The 17,893-nt window shown below is 38.7% G+C and overlaps 2 protein-coding genes across 2 annotated transcripts; one reads left to right on the forward strand and one right to left on the reverse strand.

Annotated features, from left to right (window-relative positions):
* Nucleotides 1-312: 312 nt before the first annotated feature.
* LOC104117521 (ATP-dependent Clp protease adapter protein CLPS1, chloroplastic) lies at nt 313-4,423 on the reverse strand. The gene is made up of 3 exons (XM_009628585.4): nt 4,017-4,423; nt 2,984-3,131; nt 313-762 (listed from the first exon to the last, which is right to left on the reverse strand). The coding sequence occupies exons 1-3, from the start codon at nt 4,084-4,086 to the stop codon at nt 501-503; spliced, it is 480 nt and encodes a 159-aa protein (XP_009626880.1). The 5' UTR covers nt 4,087-4,423; the 3' UTR covers nt 313-500.
* Nucleotides 4,424-16,496: 12,073 nt separating this feature from the next.
* Nucleotides 16,497-17,273, forward strand: LOC138908586 (uncharacterized). Its single transcript, XM_070199263.1, has 2 exons — nt 16,497-16,820; nt 16,977-17,273. The coding sequence occupies exons 1-2, from the start codon at nt 16,497-16,499 to the stop codon at nt 17,271-17,273; spliced, it is 621 nt and encodes a 206-aa protein (XP_070055364.1).
* The last annotated feature ends 620 nt before the right edge of the window (nt 17,274-17,893 follow it).

Below are 17,893 nucleotides of genomic sequence, written 5' to 3' on the forward strand. Positions count from 1 at the left end.
ATCTAGCATAAAATGCTAGGTCCTCAGACTCACGCCTGAAGGTAAATCTTTCTACTCTTTCTTCTATTTCTAGTAATACAAAACATAAAAACTTCAAAGAGAGCAAAAAATTCACATAGGTGATATCCATAAATTTCAGTGAACTATTGAAGCTATCAGTGTGATTGATCAGACAAGTACCAAGGGCTTTCGGTAGACTTTCTTTCATTTCCGGATTAAACTATAGGAATGGGATTAGTATGAAATGAATAAAATCGACTTGGATAGAAGAGATTAGGGATAGAGGATGCATATTAGGGATTGACCCAACTATTCGGGATTGAGGCATAGTTGATTAATTGATTGATATATTTCTAGTATACAAACTCATTGATCTCCGGTGCTGAAATTGTTCACGGGTAATATGATCTAGAGGTAATGCGGTACTTACTATGCCATTCTCAACATTTATGTACAATATCTATGCAAAGTGTAGCCTCCACCGATCAGGTTCATTTTTTTCAACAACCTCCACTGGCAGGCTCAATGGAGCTTAGCAGACCATTGCCTCTTAGCTGCGTGCAATGCTCTTCTGCATCAACTTGAGCACAGATTATCACCACCGCAAGACCATTGTAATGCGCCTCTTGCATGATATTAACAGCATTGTCGACCGTCATCCCTGGTATAACCTTCATGAGTACTTGAACTACATACTCCCTCTTGTTGAAATTGTCATTGTGCAGCATCACACGATAGGGCGGGGAAATCTTCCTTGATTTTCTGCAAAAGGAAGACACAGATTATAGTACTAATAGATTGTCAATCATTGCATGTTCTTTGTACATTAAGTTTTATTAATCATTGCATTTCACCCAGAAGGTAAAGCAATACAGCCAGATACCTACATGCAGTTCTCTTGATATGCAGCTCTCATCAGCAGGAAAGTTTTTTATTTTAAATAAATAAAGCAATGTAATCATCAACAGGAAAGTTTCTGGTCTGCTTTGGGATCTGAGCCATATTCAACTCTTATATAACTTATCCATGAGAAATAAACAGTAAATACAGCCTCTGTGCTTAGTGTGAGATATATTGGTCTTCTTGCCTAAAGGAAAATTCTACGGTGCTCCCTAAAGAAAATACTCCAGATTTAGAGATGGCAAACGGTGCGGGTGCGGGACGGGTTCTACCTTAACCCGCAAAATTTCAACCCTCCCCGCATTGCATTTTTACCCACATCCACCCACCCCGCATCCACACCCGCGTTACCCGCCCCGCCCCGCAAAATTTTCCTCTTCTTTTTTTTTTCCAATTTGTCTTATTTTTATTTTTGTCTTTTCAGTTATGTTTATATATGTCATTGCTAATGTAAAAGTTTCTATCAGAATCCAGTGGCAAACCAAGGAAGTCATATTTTAAATATGCATAACTAGGGAGTTCTAATATATAATTCAGATTGTACAATGTAATGAGATCAAATACCTGAACTTAGCTTAAAACAAATTAACTATATAGTTAAAAGTGAGACTTTGGAGCAGTAAATAAAATATAAAACAAGCAGCTCTTCTTCCCAGTGATGCAATTAGCAGAATCATTCATATTTACAATAAACTGAATAGACGTCTACTATGAATCAATTTAAAAAACTAAATCAATTTGAGACTACAATGATCCAATTCGTAGGAGAACGGAATTATAAGTCCAATACTGGAAAAAAAATATCTCTTGGTTGAATATTAGTGATCGATAGCTGAAAAGTTGTACTTATTTGAAAATTTTAAATCTTAACCCGCACCCGCAAAAAACTGAATTTGTTGTTATGTTGACCCGCCCCGCCCCGCACCTGCACCGCCACATTGCCATCCCTACTTGAATTGCTGCCAATTTTGTTTCTTTCTCCTCTTTGTTCCCTTCCCATCTTCCTCTTTATCCCTGTTGTACAGCTTACTTACACATCACCTTAACAACAAGCAAGCAATATTTGAGTAACGTACAACTCTAAGAGCCCCGCACATGTCTATAGTGCTTAAAGATCACATGATTGTTCAGGGAGTTGAAAATTCATTTTTCCATTTTAAAAATTTAAGGGTTCTTTTGATTGGAGTCGCGACTCCTGACAGATAATCACATGAACTGTGGTTTTTTAAACGGGGGAAATTAGGACTCTGGAATTGATTAGGTTGTCACTGTGTAAGGTGGCAAAACATGTGACTGGTGTTGGTTAAAATAGGTTACTAGAGGCGAAGGCTGGATGCTGTGGTGGCTGGGATTTTACAGTCCATTTTGCTTGGGGGTATGCCAGTTTGCAAAGACAATATAAAGAGGATGGAGAGCAAAGCATGAAAAGTCTTCTTCTAGATTTGGTGAGAAAGGACGCAATGCCCTAATATATATGACAAAAAATAACTGACCAGTCATATCTATAGAAAACATTTCAGGGAGTTTTTGCTTTTACTTTTTAATAAGGGAAATGTAGTCGCAGGAAAGGAAATAGTAACAGGTCTGCTAAACAAGAATATAACAACTAATGAATGAACAAACACATGTGGATGTATATATGGATGCGACCCCAACATGATCAGCATGTATGCATGCTTGCTTTCATCAACCGTACATAAAGAAGAGAGAAGAAGTTCTTTTCCTTTTCTCTTTGGAGAAGAGTTAGGAAGAGAGAGGGGATGTTCTTCTGAAGTTACAAGATTGGAGTTAGTATTACTTAACTTCAATTAATGACTAACTCTATAGTGCTCTTATGAGACGCTAATTTATTTCGTTGTCTACATTATGGGCACGGTTCCACTCAACTTTGCTTTTCAGGAAGAATAAAAAGAGAAGAACAAACTGTTATCCATTGTGTGAAGTAGTTGAGATGTCTCCTGGCAGAAATCACATCAATGTGAAAGAGAAGACTAAAAAATTTTGGACTCATGAAAGAACAATAAAGCCTTTGTAACCTGAGTTCATTGTAACAACACATACTTCACATTTGAGGAATCCATACCTCAAGTCGAATTCAGATTCACGCCCAGGAGTTGTTTTCTCTATAACAGGCTTCTCCAACAACCCACCACCTTTGCCTACTCCTGCTATAGGCATTGCCATTAATGTGTTCCGATTTGTCCATTGTTTTTGACGAGGTTTCGTATCTCCTGTATCACATAGCCCGCAGATAGTTCAATCTTATGCCAAGTTACAAACATATGAGAGTCAAAATTCATGAAGAGCACAATGGTGATTCATCAGTTCTCCATCTTATATACACCTACTCTAATCATCTATACATTAGATACAAATTAATTTCCTACTTAGTGAATTGATACTCTTAAAAAATATTTGTTACATCCATGATATCTCGAAATCAATACATTTCTGTTAGACCAACTGCGTACTTTACTAGTTTCAAATGGAAGAACGTTCAACATTTTCTAAAAGAATTACTGACTAGGTAACGATGATCGACTAGCCAGAGATACCGATAAACAATCAGCCCTTCAACTTGGACTTTCATGCTTCTCTCACATATTTCAGACCTTTCTAGTAAAAAAAGAGTCCCATTTATTCCCTAGTAAAAGTTCAAAGTTCAATTTTACTCTTTATTGAAGTTGTTATGAATGTCTCAGGAAGATGAATATCATCAAGAGCCCTATCCCTACACCCCGTCCACCCCCACCCCCTAGGCCCCTACCCCGAGCTCCCAATTGACACTCTCTTTTCCTGTATTGCCGTATTGGAGTGTCTACTGGTACTTTAGGGTATTCACTATGTATCGGGGTTTTAAAATCCAATTCAGACAGTAACTTTTTCTCTCCTTTTTCACTCTAAAGTTAAGAATCCACGAACTCCACCTCAGGAAAACAAGAATAATCCACAAATTTTCAAACAAAAACAGTCCAGGAACATTCAAGAAAACTAACTACGCCAATTAGAATTGCCACAATTATTGGAAAGAACGAGCAATTCTTGGTGAAACAACAATAATGATTCAACAATCAAACAATTAACATACTTTAGAGAGAGAAAGATGGGTGGTTTACCAGGTTTTGGTTGAAAGATTTGATGGGGAGAAAGAGCAACTCGGCCACAAATGGCTGTCTCCATTACCATAACTCCTCTCTCTATCTCTCTGTTTTTCTCACCACCAACCACACAGCACCACTACTAATACTACTGACTTCTGATTTTATAATCTACCACAAATTTCTTCTCTTTTTCTTTTTCACCTGATAATTTGTATAATAACTGCTAAATAAGAAAGAAAATTAAATTTGTGGTCGGTACTATAACAGCCGATCAAGATTCAAGTCCTTCACACATATGGAAAGTAGACACGTATCGGCTAGGTGAAATCAGCACCCTTCTTTATCTTATTTAGTCAATGCCCTTTTAAAAATATGCCCACGCTTCAATTCTTTTTTATATTGGTGTCACATAATATCTCCTCTCTTTCAACTTATCATTGTGTTCATATTTAAAAACTGACTTAATCAACGAACGGAACCATATCATACCGATTTTTAAGTTTTTTTAATAAAATCATAGATTTTATATAAATTTATAACTATATCGATAATTAGGGTATATTTTAAATTTTATGAAAATAAACCGAAAATATACTGAACTATACCGAATAAATTTACATGTGAAAAATATATTTATATATTAGGTTTAAAATTAATAAAGCATTAAAAAATTTCTTGGGTCTTGAAATTATGAAAACAGTTACAAGTTAATAGGCATTTAAACTCAAAATTCTAATTTTCAAATCTATTATGTTACTCCTATTGAAACTAAATCATTTCCAGCATATTCACTAGCAAGACACAAGGTATTCCAGTGATTATCAGTAGCAAAATACAATGTAGATGAGATTGTTGTTAACAGGATGGACGGTTTGAAACTCTCTCAGCGCACGTTAGCCTAAATGTACGCCGCCATAGGGAGGAGAGCAAAAACTGCGATTCCGATTGTGAATTTGAGTGCGACCAACGCATGGAAGGGTGGGAACCAAGGCGGTGACCATGTGTGATGATCCAAAATATCATCTTTAAATTTAATTATTAATTATGTGATCTAAGTACTATTTACCATTACTCGACTTGCGTGTGCAGTCCATAAAAAATTTTCCAGAAAGTTTTCAGTTGAAAAATTGATTAAAATATGAATTAGATGTTTAAAACATAATTGAGTTGACTTTGGTCAACATTTTGAGCAAACGGACTCGGATCAGTATTTTGACAGTTCCGGTAGGTCCGTATCGTGAATTGGGACTTAAGCGTATACCCGGAATCAAATTCAGAGATCCCTAGCCCGAGATATAAAATTTTGATGAAAAATTTAAAGTTTAAGTTTAAATAGTGACCGGATGTCGAATTATGTGCAAATGACCCCGAAATAGAATTTTGATAATTCCAACACCTCCGTATGGTGATTTTGGACGTAGGAGCGTGATCGAATTTTATTTGGAAGTCCGTAGTGGAATTAGGCTTGAAATGTCGAAAGTTGAATTTTTTGGGAAGTTTAACCGATGGGTTGACTTTTTTATATCGGGGTCAAAATCCGATTCTGAAAATTTTCATAGCTCCGTTATATTATTTATAACCTGCGTGCAAAATTTGAGGTTAATTGGACTGGATTTGATAGGTTCCGGTGTTGTTTGTAGAAATTGAAAGTTCAAAGTTCATAGATTTTGATTTGAGGTGCGATTAGTCGTTTTGATGTGGTTTGAAGCCTCGACTAAGTTTGTATTATATTTAGGGACATGTTGGAATAATTGGTTAAGGTCCTGAAGGTCTAGGGTGGAATTCGGAAGGTAACGGAATGGATTTCGGACAAAGAAGGTTGCGGGAAATTTGCAGAAATTTCGCCAGAAATTTGCAGAAAATTTTGGTGTGTAGAGCCAACTTTCGAAGCTTTTAGATCTTAATTCATAAAGAATCGGAAAATTGGCAACACATAAAGTTGTAGTCGTTTGTTTCTAGTTTCCAGAAAGTTAAACCATACATTATTTGAACATTAGTACAGAAAGTTATGATAGATTGAATGAAGGCCGATAGAGCAGTTTTGCCAAAAATTCTGATGCATGGAGCCTACTTTGGAATCTTATATCTCGCAATTCATAAGGAATCCGAAACGTTGCAAAACAGAAAAGTTGTAGTCGGTTGATTCTAATTTCCAGAAAGTTAAACCATTTATAATTTGGATATTTGTACATAAAGTTATGATCAATTGAAAGAAGGCTGGTAGAGCAGTTTTTGGTGGACTTTTCGTGATGAAAAATGGACTTTTAGTGACGAAAAATGGACTTTTAATGACGGATTGACAGAAACTTAAGGACAAAAAATGATCATTTCATTCATTTCGTTTTGAATTTTTGGAGCACGGTTCTTGGGCGATTTTCTCGGGAAAACATTGAGGTAAATATTCCTTATCCTTTATTTATTATATTTCATGATATCATACTCATTTACATCATGAATCCGTGAATTTATGCAAGAAAAATCAAGATTTTTGCAAAATCTTTCAAAAATAAAAATTTAAAATTTGGAGGTCGAGTTGTTATCGGATTTTAGTAAAATTGGTATGGGTGGACTCGCAATTGAATGGGTTATCGGATTTTGTAAGTTTCGCCGGATTCCGAGATGTGGACCCCACGGGCAAATTTTGAACTAATTTTGAATTTTAATGAAAATGTAATATTTTCTTATGAAATTGATTACTATAATTTTTGTTGACTGTATCGAATTAATTATGACTAGATACGAGTCGATCGGAGTCGAAAAATCGAGGAAAAAACATAATACTTGGTTAAATTGGAGCAAGTCGAGGTAAGTGACTTGTCTAACCTTGTGTGGGGGAAATTTCTCCTAGAATTGATATTAATGTGATTATTGAAATGTGTTGAAAGTCATGTACACGAGGTGACGAGTATGTACACGGGCTAAATGTGAAAGATTATATTTTTAAATTGTGTATATCATTGTTGCGCATTTATTAAATTATTTTATCTTGTTATATTCTTCATCATTGATCTGCGATATATATTTTAAATTTGTTTGCCTTTTTCCTGCTAATTGTTTTACCTGTTTAATTGAAACTTGATTTCTTTCATACTGTGCATTATTTGAAGGTTGATTTTCTTTAAATTAAATATTATTAATATAAAGTATTTGACATTTTTAATTTTGATATTGAAGCAACATATTAAAAATTTGGAATATTATTTTTCTGAATTATTTATTCTTGAATATTTCCGTTAGATTTTATTTTCGTGGAAAATTGAAATATTGGGCACTTGAGGTGCAAATTGTGATATATTGTGATATTGATACGCATGCGGTGGTATAAGGTCTGGGTGTTGAAACGCATGCGGTGAGATAAGGGTGGCTTGATACGCGTGGCTAGTAGGGGTGACTACTAGAAGTCATGCGGTGTGATAAGGGTGGCTAAAACGCGGGATGCTATTTCGGAAAAAAAATATTTTCTTTAAATAAATTGTGAAGGCTCCCGCGGTGATATAAGGAAATGAGATATTGTGAAATTATTTATAATTTGGGACTACGAGGCGGTACCTCGGTAGTGCCCTTGTTAATATTGATTTATGGCCATAGTTGCCTTCGATTAATTGTTGTGATTTTCATAAAGTTGAAGGAAATTCTGTTTTGATTCCACGAGATATTATTTGCAATTATTTGGTGTCATTAAATGTGACATACTATTTGATTCATTTCTAGTGTCATTTTATTTTACTATATTGTTAAATATTTTACCATTCCATTATTATATTCCAGTAGGGCCTCACTTGACCTCGTCACTACTCTACCGAGGTTAGGCTTGGCACTTACTGGGTACCGCTGTAGTGTACTCATACTACGCTTCTGCACATCTTTTTGTGCAGATCCAGGTACATCTTACCAGCCTAGACGTCAGTGAGTTACCTGCGTACGGAGACTTCGAGGTATATCTGCCAGCGTCCGCAGACTCTGGAGTCCCCTTCTATCATTTTATGTTGCCTTCTTATATTTTATTTAGACCTTGATATATAGAGACATTGAGAATAAATTGTTAGAAGCTTGTGATTTATTTCTACCGATACCAAAAGAGTTATAGAAACAACTCTAAATTTGTAGAAGGTCTACTCAGCGTGGGCGTCACTGTTGCGGATTTTGGGGTGCTTCGGAGTAAGTACACTTGTTGACGAGAGTCTGGACTATGCGGTTCGTGACAAGATTTGTCTGTATGGAGCTCTACTTTTGTGATCGTTATGTATAAATAGGGGTAAGGGTTACCCCAAAGAAGAGTCGAATAGTATGTTAAGAAATTGGTCGGCTCAACAGTGTAGAGTCAGTATAACAAAAGAAGAAATTCGCCTTGGGAGAGATAATTCTCCACTGGTATTCGTGGCAAGCCTATGAAGAGAACAGACCAGCCAATGCAACACCGCCCACTTGGCTTAGTTCTCACAAATGCTTTTGAATCAGTTTGTTTTTTAAACTCTCCGTAATGCGTGGCGCATAGGGTTTGAACGGTTGTGTCATGTCACCATTGACGATGTCAGAATATGCCATCAAGTTCAATAAGTTAGCCCGTCATACTCCTACTTTGCTTCCTACAGCCAGAGGGCGAGTCCACAAACTCATTAAAGGACTTAATTATGATCGTAAAATTTTGTACGACTCGGGAGCTACAAGCTGATACTTCATTTCTGCTAGTTGTACAAATTGCCAAGATATTAGAATGTGTTCGGGGTGAGGAAAAAAGGAAACCTAAGGAGACCAAGACGTCTCGAGGTTCTGGGGGATTCAGTGGATTCTACTCTGCAAGTATAAATTATTATGTAAGGGGCTCGGGCAGTCGGCCAGCCCAGTCCGCACATCGGATTACTCGGGGTGCTCCAGTAAGTTCTTTTAATGCACCACCGACATGAGTTCCTACAATGTTTATTCCAGTTATCTGGCACAGACTCAATATGGGCAGCCTAACTCGCCAAGGGGTTGTTATGAATACAGTGATACTAGGCACATCATGAGAAAAATTGTCAAAAACTTGGGAGAGACTTATTTCATCAAATCACTCAGGCTACGTGTCCCATTGTAGTTACTACACCACCCACACGACCTGTTAGGGGTGGAGGACAGACGGGTAGAAGGCGTCCTAGAGGTGGAGACCCAGCCGCTGATATATTTATTTTACGGTATTGCGGAGGTCGCTACATCAGATGGTGTCGTTACAGGTACGACCTCGATTTAATATAAAGGAATAATTTCCTTAACTTGATTCGGTTCTCAATATCGAAACGAGTCCTCCTATTGTGCTCCACTTATGAGTGAGCTTCATAATTCTATAATCTACTTATGTGTTTACCCTGTTGGGAGATTTTATGGAGATAACTACGCCTATCATTTTGTGTTGGTCACTAATAAGAGCTGCGAGGCTAAATGTGGCTTTCTGTTACTCATTTCGATAAATTTTGATGTAAATTATGAATAATTAATTACAAATTGTGAATTATATGCCCTACCAGTGTGGGGTTCATTATGTGTTGTGATTTGGTGTAACCAAAATTATTTAAAAGGAGAAAATGGAAATTTTCAATTGGCACGATGTGCATATTACTTGTGATTCAGAACTGAGGACAAGATCCTCACATTTTTATATAAATTGATATGTTTAAACCAGGCTACGAGCTGCGGTAGAAGTTATATAAGGACGAGATACTTGTGAGGAAAATTCTTGTGTTTAAGTTCTCCATTGTGAAATTAAATTTATACTATAGTACTAATAGAGAGTCATGCCTGTTAGGCTTATTTGAAAATTCTTATATGAAATTCTCTGTGCATAGTTGTCAAATTTGTGTTGTATTTATTGAGTTTTAACCTACGAGATAGGTTCCCGCCCAGGTGTCGTTAAATGTGACTCATTAATTCGGGTAAATAATTTTGAGGTCTTCATGCCTCGTGTCTCGTTATCAGTATTGTGAAAGTTTGAAATGAGATTTTTGTTAACATGAAGTTAATTGACGATTCTGTAATTGATTATGAACAACTATTAAGACCAGATTGACCCAGAAGGGTACTCCGTTCAGATGGACTGAGGAATGTGAGGAGAGCTTCCAAAAGCTCAAGACAGCTTTGACTACAGCCCCAATGTTGGTATTACCTACAGGTTCAAGGTCTTATACTGTGTATTGTGATGTGTCGCGTATTGGTCTCGGCGCAATGTTGATGTAAGACGGTAGGGTAATTGCCTACGCGTCTCGACAGTTAAAAGTGCATGAGATGAATTATCATGTACATGACCTGGAGTTAGCAGCTATTGTTCATGCCTTAAAATTTTGGCGGCATTATTTGTACGGTGTCCATTGTGAGATCTACACCGATCACCGGAGTTTACAGTATCTGTTTAAACAGAAGGATCTTAACTTGCGGTAGTTGGTGTTGCTTAAGGATTATGATATCACCATTCTCTATCATCCTGGGAAGGACAATGTGCTGGCCGATGCCTTGAGTCGTAAGGCGGAGAGTTTGGGCATCTTAGCATATTTACCGATAACAGAGAAACCTTTGGCCTTGGATGTTCAGGCCTTGGCCAACCAGTTTGTTAAATTGGATGTTTCCGAGCCGAGTCGAGTTTTAGCTTGCGTGCTTTCTCAGTCTTCTCTTTATGATCGTATCAGGGAACGCCAGTATGATGATCCCCATCTGCTTGTCCTTAAGGATACAGTTCAGCACGGTGATGCCAAGGAAGTCACTATTGGAGATGACGATGTATTACAAATGCAAGGCAGGCTATGTGTGCCTAATGTGGATGGCTTGCGTGAGTTGATTCTCCAGGAGGCTCACAATTTGCGGTACTCCATTCATCCGGGTGCTGCAAAGATGTATCAGGACTTGAGACAATACTATTAGTGGAGGCGGATGAAGAAAGACATAGTGGGGTATGTATCTCGGTGTCTAAATTGTCAACAGGTGAAATATGAGCATCAGCGACCGGGTGGATTACTTCAGAAGTTAGAGATTCCAGAATGGAAATGGGAGCGGATCACTATGGATTTCGTTGTTGGGCTCCCACGGACTCACCGGAAGTTTGTTGCAGTTTGGGTGATTGTGGATAGGCTGACCAAATCAGCTCATTTCATTCCTGTGATTACTACTTACTCTTTAGAGCAGCTGGCTCAGATATATATTCGCGAGATTGTCAGACTTCACGGTGTACCAGTATCTATCATCTCTGACCGGGGTACACAGTTTACCTCAAGGTTCTGGAGGGCAGTACAACGTGAGTTGGGTACTCGGGTAGAGTTGAGTACAATATTTCACCCTTAGACGGACGGGCAGTCCGAACGCACTATTCAGATACTGGAGGATATGCTTCGTGCGTGTGTGATAGATTTTGGGGGTGCTTGGGATCAGTTCTTACCACTTGCGTAGTTTTCTTACAACAACAGTTGCCAGTCAAGCATTCAGATGTCTCCGTATGAGGCCTTGTATGGTAGGCGGTGCCGGTCCCCAGTAGGTTGGTTCGAACCGGGCGAGGCTAGGCTATTGGGTACAGACTTGGTTCAGGATGCCTTGGAAAAGGTTAAGTTGATTCAGGATTGACTTCGTACAACCCAATCTAGATAAAAGAGTTATGCGAATCTGAAGGTTCGTGATGTTGCATTCATGGTTGGTGAGCGGGTATTGCTCCGGGTTTCGCCTATGAAGGGTGTGATGAGGTTCTAGAAGAAGGGCAATTTGAGCCCTAGGTATATTGGGCCTTTTGAGATTCTTGAGAGAGTTGGAGAAGTGGCTTACAGACTTGCACTACCACCTAGTCTTTCTGCGGTTCATTCAGTATTCCATGTTCTTATGCTTCGGAAATATCACGGCGATCTGTCTCATGTGTTAGACTTCAGTTCGGTTCAGTTGGACAAGGATCTATCTTATGTTGAGGAACTAGTGGATATTCTAGATAGGCAGGTTCGAAAGCTGAGGTCAAAGAACATTGCTTCCGTGAAGGTTCAGTGTAGGGGTCATCCGCTCGAGGAGGCGACTTGGGAGGTCGAGCATGATATACGCAGCTGTTATCCACACTTATTCACCAGCTCAGGTACTTTTTCTAACTCCGTTCGAGGACGAACGTTTGTTTTAGAGGTGGAAAATGTGATGACCCATAATGCCATCTTTAAATTTAATGATTAATTATGTGATCTAAACACTATTTACCATTACTCGACTTGCGTGTGCAGTCCGTAAAAAAAATTTCGAAAAGTTTTCAGTTGAAAAATTGATTAAAATGTGAATTAGATGTTTAAAACATAACTGAGTTGACTTTGGTCAACATTTTGAGCAAACGGACTCGGAACAGTATTTTGACAGTTCTGGTAGGTCCGTATCGTGAATTGGGACTTAGGCGTATGCCCGAAATCAAATTTTGTGATCCCTAGCCCGAGATATGGAATTTTGATAAAAAATTTAAAGTTTAAGTTCAAATAGTGACCGGATGTCGAATTATGTGCAAATGACCCCGAAATAGAATTTTGATAATTCCAACAGCTCCGTATGGTGATTTTGGACTTAGGAGCGTGATCGAATTTTATTTGGAAGTCCGTAGTGGAATTAGGCTTGAAATGCCGAAAGTTGAATTTTTGGGAAGTTTAACCGAGGAGTTGACTTTTTGATATCGGGGTCAAAATCCGATTCTAAAAATTTTCATAGCTCCGTTATGTCATTTATAACTTACGTGCAAAATTTGAGGTCAATTGGACTAGATTTGATAGGTTCCGGTGTTGTTTGTAGAAATTGAAAGTTCAAAGTTCATAGATTTTGATTTGAGGTGCGATTAGTCGTTTTGATGTTGTTTGATGTGGTTTGAAGCCTCGACTAAGTCTGTATTGTATTTTGGGACATGTTGGAATAATTGGTTAAGGTCCTGAAGGTCTAGGGTGGAATTCGGAGGGTAAACGGAATAGATTTCGGACAAAGAAGGTTGCTGGAAATTTGCAGAAATTTCGCTAGAAATTTGCAGAACTTTTTGGTGTGTGGAGCCAACTTTGGAAGCTTTTAGATCTTAATTCATAAAGAATGGAAAATTGGCAACACATAAAAGTTGTAGTCGTTTGTTTCTAGTTTCCATAAAGTTAAACCATTCATTATTTGGACATTGGTACAGAATGTTATGATAGATTGAATGAAGGTCGGTAGAGCAGTTTCGCCAGAAATTCTGATGCATGGAGCCTACTTTAGAAGCTTATATCTCGTAATTCATAAGGAATCAGAAAAGTTGCAAAACGGGAAAGTTGTAGTCGGTTGATTCTAATATCCAGAAAGTTAAACCATTTATTATTTAGACATTTGTACATAAAGTTATGATCAATTGAAGGAAGGCTGGTAGAGCAGTTTTTGGTGGACTTTTAGTGACGAAAAATATACTTTTAGTGACGAAAAATGGACTTTTAGTGACGCATTGGGAGAAACTTAAGGACCAAAAATGGTCATTTCATTCATTTCGATTTGGATTTTTGGAGCACGGTTCTTGGGCGATTTTTGGGCGATTTTTACGGGAAAATATTGGGGTAAGTGTGCCTTATCCTATATTGATTATATTTTATGATTCCATACTCATTTACATCATGAATCCGTGAATTTATGGAAGAAAAATCAAGATTTTTGCAAAATCTTCCAAAAACAAAAAATTTAAGATTTGAAGGTCGAGTTGTTATCGGATTTTGGTAAAATTGGTATAGGTGGACTCGTAATTTAATGGGTTGTCGGATTTTGTAAGTTTCGCCGGATTCCGAGATATGGGCCCCACGGGCAAATTTTGAGCCAATTTCGGATTTTAATGAAAATATAATATTTTCTTATAAAATTGATTACTATAATTTTTGTTGACTGTATCGAATTAATTATGACTAGATACGAGTCGATTGCAGTCGAAAAATCGAGAAAAAAACATAATACTTGGTTAAATTGGAGCAAGTCGAGGTAAGTGACTTGTCTAACCTTGTGTGAGGGAAATTTCTCCTAGAATTGATATTAATGTGATTATTGAAATGTGTTGAAAGTCATGTACACGAGGTGACGAGTGTGTACACGGGCTAATGTGAAAGATTATATTTTTAAATTGTGTAGATCATTGTTGCGCATTTATTAAATTATTTTATCTTGTTATATTCTTCATCATTGATCTGTGATATATATTTTAAATTTGTTTGCCTTTTTCCTGCTAATTGTGTACCTGTTTAATTGAAACTTGATTTCTTTCATACTTTGCATTATTTGAAGGTTGATTTTCTTTAAATTAAATATTATTAATATAAAGTATTTGACATTTTTAATTTTGATATTGAAGCAACATATTAAAAATTTGGAATATTATTTTTTTGAATTATTTATTCTTGAAATATTGGGCACTTGAGGTGCAAATTGTGATATATTATGATATTGATACGCATGCGGTGGTATAAGGTCTGGGTGTTGAAACGCATGCGGTGAGATAAGGGTGGCTTGATACGCGTGTCTAGTAGGGGTGACTACTAGAAGTCATGCGGTGTGATAAGGGTGGCTAAAACGCGGGATGCTATTTCGGAAAAAATATATTTTCTTTAAATACATTGTGAAGGCTCCCGCGGTGATATAAGAAAATGAGATATTGTGAAATTATTTATAATTTGGGACTACGAGGCGGTACCTCGGTAGTGCCCTTGTTAATATTGATTTATGGCCATAGTTGCCTTCGATTAATTGTTGTGATTTTCATAAAGTTGAAGGAAATTCTGTTTTGATTCCACGAGATATTATTTGCAATTATTTGGTGTCATTAAATGTGACATACTATTTGATTCATTTCCAGTGTCATTTTATTTTACTATATTATTAAAAAATTTACCATTCCATTATTATATTCCAGTAGGGCCTCACCTGACCTCGTCACTACTCTACCGAGGTTAGGCTTGGCACTTACCGGGTACTGCTGTAGTGTACTCATACTACGCTTCTGCACATCTTTTTGTGCAGATCCAGGTACATCTTACCAGCCTAGACGTCAGTGAGTTACCTGCGTACGGAGACTTTGAGGTATATCTGCCAGCGTCCGCGACTCCGGAGTCCCCTTCTATCATTTTATGTTGCTTCCTTATATTTTATTTAGACCTTGATATATAGAGACATTGAGAATAAATTCTTAGGAGCTTTTGATTTATTTCTACCGAGTTTTGGGAGTTGAAATTGTTTGAATTGTAGTTTATTTATTTCAGATATTTATTATTATTCTCCATTGTTAAGCTTACCTAATCAACGGCCGGTTGAAAAAAGAAAAAAAAATTCCCATCGAGGGTTACGACAGAGAACTGTCTTCACCGTCGTAGGTAACTCCATAATCAACGGTAGGTTCCCGGGCTTTAGCCTTGCGATTACACAACACCTCCACCGCCGGTAACTCTATTTTTAGCGAATACTCATTAGTTAAATTTTTGTTCCGATCAATCTAAGAGGTTTATACCTAAATTCCACCGGTTTAGTCTCTTTAGTTCTTTATCTTATGCAATATTTCTATTTATCTTTCCTTAATTGTTTTACCATTTTATTACGAAGTGTCATAGCAAAATCTCTTCCCTAATCACTCAAAATCAGAAAGTATTTCTTCCTTTAAAGAACGAATTTTAGCTGAAGATTAGGGTACGAATCTCTTTGGAAAATCAGTCTATGTTCAAGAAGTCACCAAATAGAGTGATTCCTGCGCAATCATCTTCTTCCCGGCGAGGACAGACTATTTCCTGGTGTGTTCAGATTGCCGGCAAGTTTCGTAAATTCCGGCGACTTCCGAACAACTTTCAGGCGAGACACAGCAGGACTTGCCAGTGCTCTTGAGCAGATCCGACAAGCTTCAGGAAAACTTGCTCCAGGTTCTTTCGTTCTATATCTGGTACTCGTGGTATCGGTATTTTTATTGTATTTTTTCTGCCCGCGGGAGTTGGTACCTCCCATTTTCTAGTTTTTCTTTGCTATGTGAGTTAAATTGTTGACATCTTACCTCGTATTAGTTTATTTACCATATTAGTGTGCATGTTGTTGCAACTTGTATTCTTCTGGTTTGGTCTGTTGCCTTGTGTGATAGTGATTCCCCTTACTCTGTCGTAGGTAGAGTGGTTGTGGTCTGCGATGGTCGAGTGAGGTCATGTCCTCGGGGGGAACGGGGGGTGGGGCGGGAGGCGGGAGGTAGGGCAGGGTTTAGGGGGTGGGGCGGGAGGCAAGGGAGGTAAAAGGAACAAGGGTGTCTGTAGGTTGAGAATTGGGTCATGGAATGTAGGTACATTGACGGGTAAATCTATAGAGTTGGTGAAGATCCTCCAGAAGAGGAGGGTCAATATAGCGTGTGTCTAGGAGACAAGGTGGGTAGGGTCGAGGGCGAGAGACGTGGACGAGTATAAACTTTGGTACTCAGGAGTCCAGAAAGGTAAGAATGGAGTGGGCATCTTGGTGGATAGGGAACTTAGAGAGTCAGTGGTTGAGGTTAGACGAGTGAATGATAGATTGATGACTATTAAGTTGGTGGTTGGAGAGTGCACCCTAAACCTCGTTAGCACCTATGCGCCACATTTGGGCCTAGATGAGGAGGTTAAACGGTGCTTCTGGGAAGGGTTAGATGAGATTGTGCGCCAGGTTCCGCCTGCTGAGAAGCTATTCATAGGAGGGGATTTCAATGGGCATATTGTGTCAACCGCAGGTGGTTATGGCGAGGTGCATAGAGGCTTTGGTTTTGGGGAGAGGAACGCAGGAGGTACATCGTTATTGGACTTCGCTAAGGCTTTTGAGTTGGTGATTGCGAACTCTAGCTTTCAGAAGAGGGAGGGGCATTTGGTTACTTTTCAAAATGCGGTGGCGAAGACCCAGATTGACTATCTCCTCCTCAGGAGGTGTGACAGAGGGTTGTACAAGGATTGCAAGGTGATTCCGGGTGAGATACTCGCGACGCAGCATAGGCTCTTGGTGATGGACGTTGGTATTATGTTAAAGAGGAGGAAAAGGTCTACTCGAGGAAGATCGAGAATCAGGTGGGGAGCCTTAACTAAGGATAAAACCCAAGCATTAGAGGGGTGGTTATCCGCTATGGGAGCTTGGAGGAGCAGTGGTGACGCGAGCACTATATGGTCAACGATAGTAGACTGTATTAGAGAGGTTGCGAGAGAGGTGTTAAGGGTCTCGACGGGCGTCTCTGGTGGGCACAAAGTAGACTGGTGGTGGAATGAAGTGGCCCAAGGTAAAGTGGAAGCAAAGAAGGCGGCGTACCTGAAGTTAGTGAGGAGTAGGTGAGGAGGAGTAGGTGAGGAGGAGAGGCGAGTGTGCATGGATAGGTATAAGGCAGATAGGAAGGAGGCTAAGCTGGTGGTCACAGAGGCTAAGACTGTGGCGTAAGGTCGTATGTACGAGAAATTGGGGGGAAAAGGTGGGGAGAATAAGTTATTCCGGTTGGCCAAGTTGAGAGAGAGGAAGGCTCGGGATTTGGAGCAAGTGAGATGCATCAAGGACGAAGATGGTTGAGTATTGATGGAAGATGCCCAGATTAAGAGGAGATGGCAGACTTACTTTCGTAAACTTCTGGAATGAAGAAGGGGATCGGGATATTGTGCTAGGCGAATTGGAGCATTCCGAGAGTCACCGTGACTTTGGGTACTGCAGGCGTATCGAGGTTGAGGAGGTCGTGGGAGCTATGCGTAAGATGAGTAGGGGCAGAGCGACCGGGCCAGATGAGATTCTGGTGGAATTTTGGAAGTGTGTGGGGAGAGAAGGTTTGGAGTGGTTGATTAGGTTATTTAATATTATTTTTAAGGGGAAAATGATGCCGGATGAGTGGAGGTAGAGTACGGTGGTTCCATTGTATAAGAACAAAGGTGATATCCAGAGTTATAACAATTATAGGGGTATCAAATTAC

The sequence above is a fragment of the Nicotiana tomentosiformis genome, chromosome 3, assembly GCF_000390325.3.
Source record: "Nicotiana tomentosiformis chromosome 3, ASM39032v3, whole genome shotgun sequence".
Classification (NCBI taxonomy): Eukaryota; Viridiplantae; Streptophyta; class Magnoliopsida; order Solanales; family Solanaceae; genus Nicotiana; species Nicotiana tomentosiformis.

Excerpts from the sequence above, each read along its gene's own strand:
- LOC138908586 (XM_070199263.1), top strand. The coding sequence starts at position 16,497 with ATGACTATTAAGTTGGTGGTTGGAGAGTGCACCCTAAACCTCGTTAGC. Across the intron at positions 16,821-16,976 it reads AGAAGAGGGAGGGGCATTTG|AGGAGGAAAAGGTCTACTCG; the intron begins GTTACTTTTCAA and ends ATTATGTTAAAG.
- LOC104117521 (XM_009628585.4), bottom strand. The coding sequence starts at position 4,086 with ATGGTAATGGAGACAGCCATTTGTGGCCGAGTTGCTCTTTCTCCCCAT. Across the intron at positions 3,132-4,016 it reads AATCTTTCAACCAAAACCTG|GAGATACGAAACCTCGTCAA; the intron begins GTAAACCACCCA and ends TATGTGATACAG. Across the intron at positions 763-2,983 it reads GAATCTGAATTCGACTTGAG|AAAATCAAGGAAGATTTCCC; the intron begins GTATGGATTCCT and ends TTCCTTTTGCAG.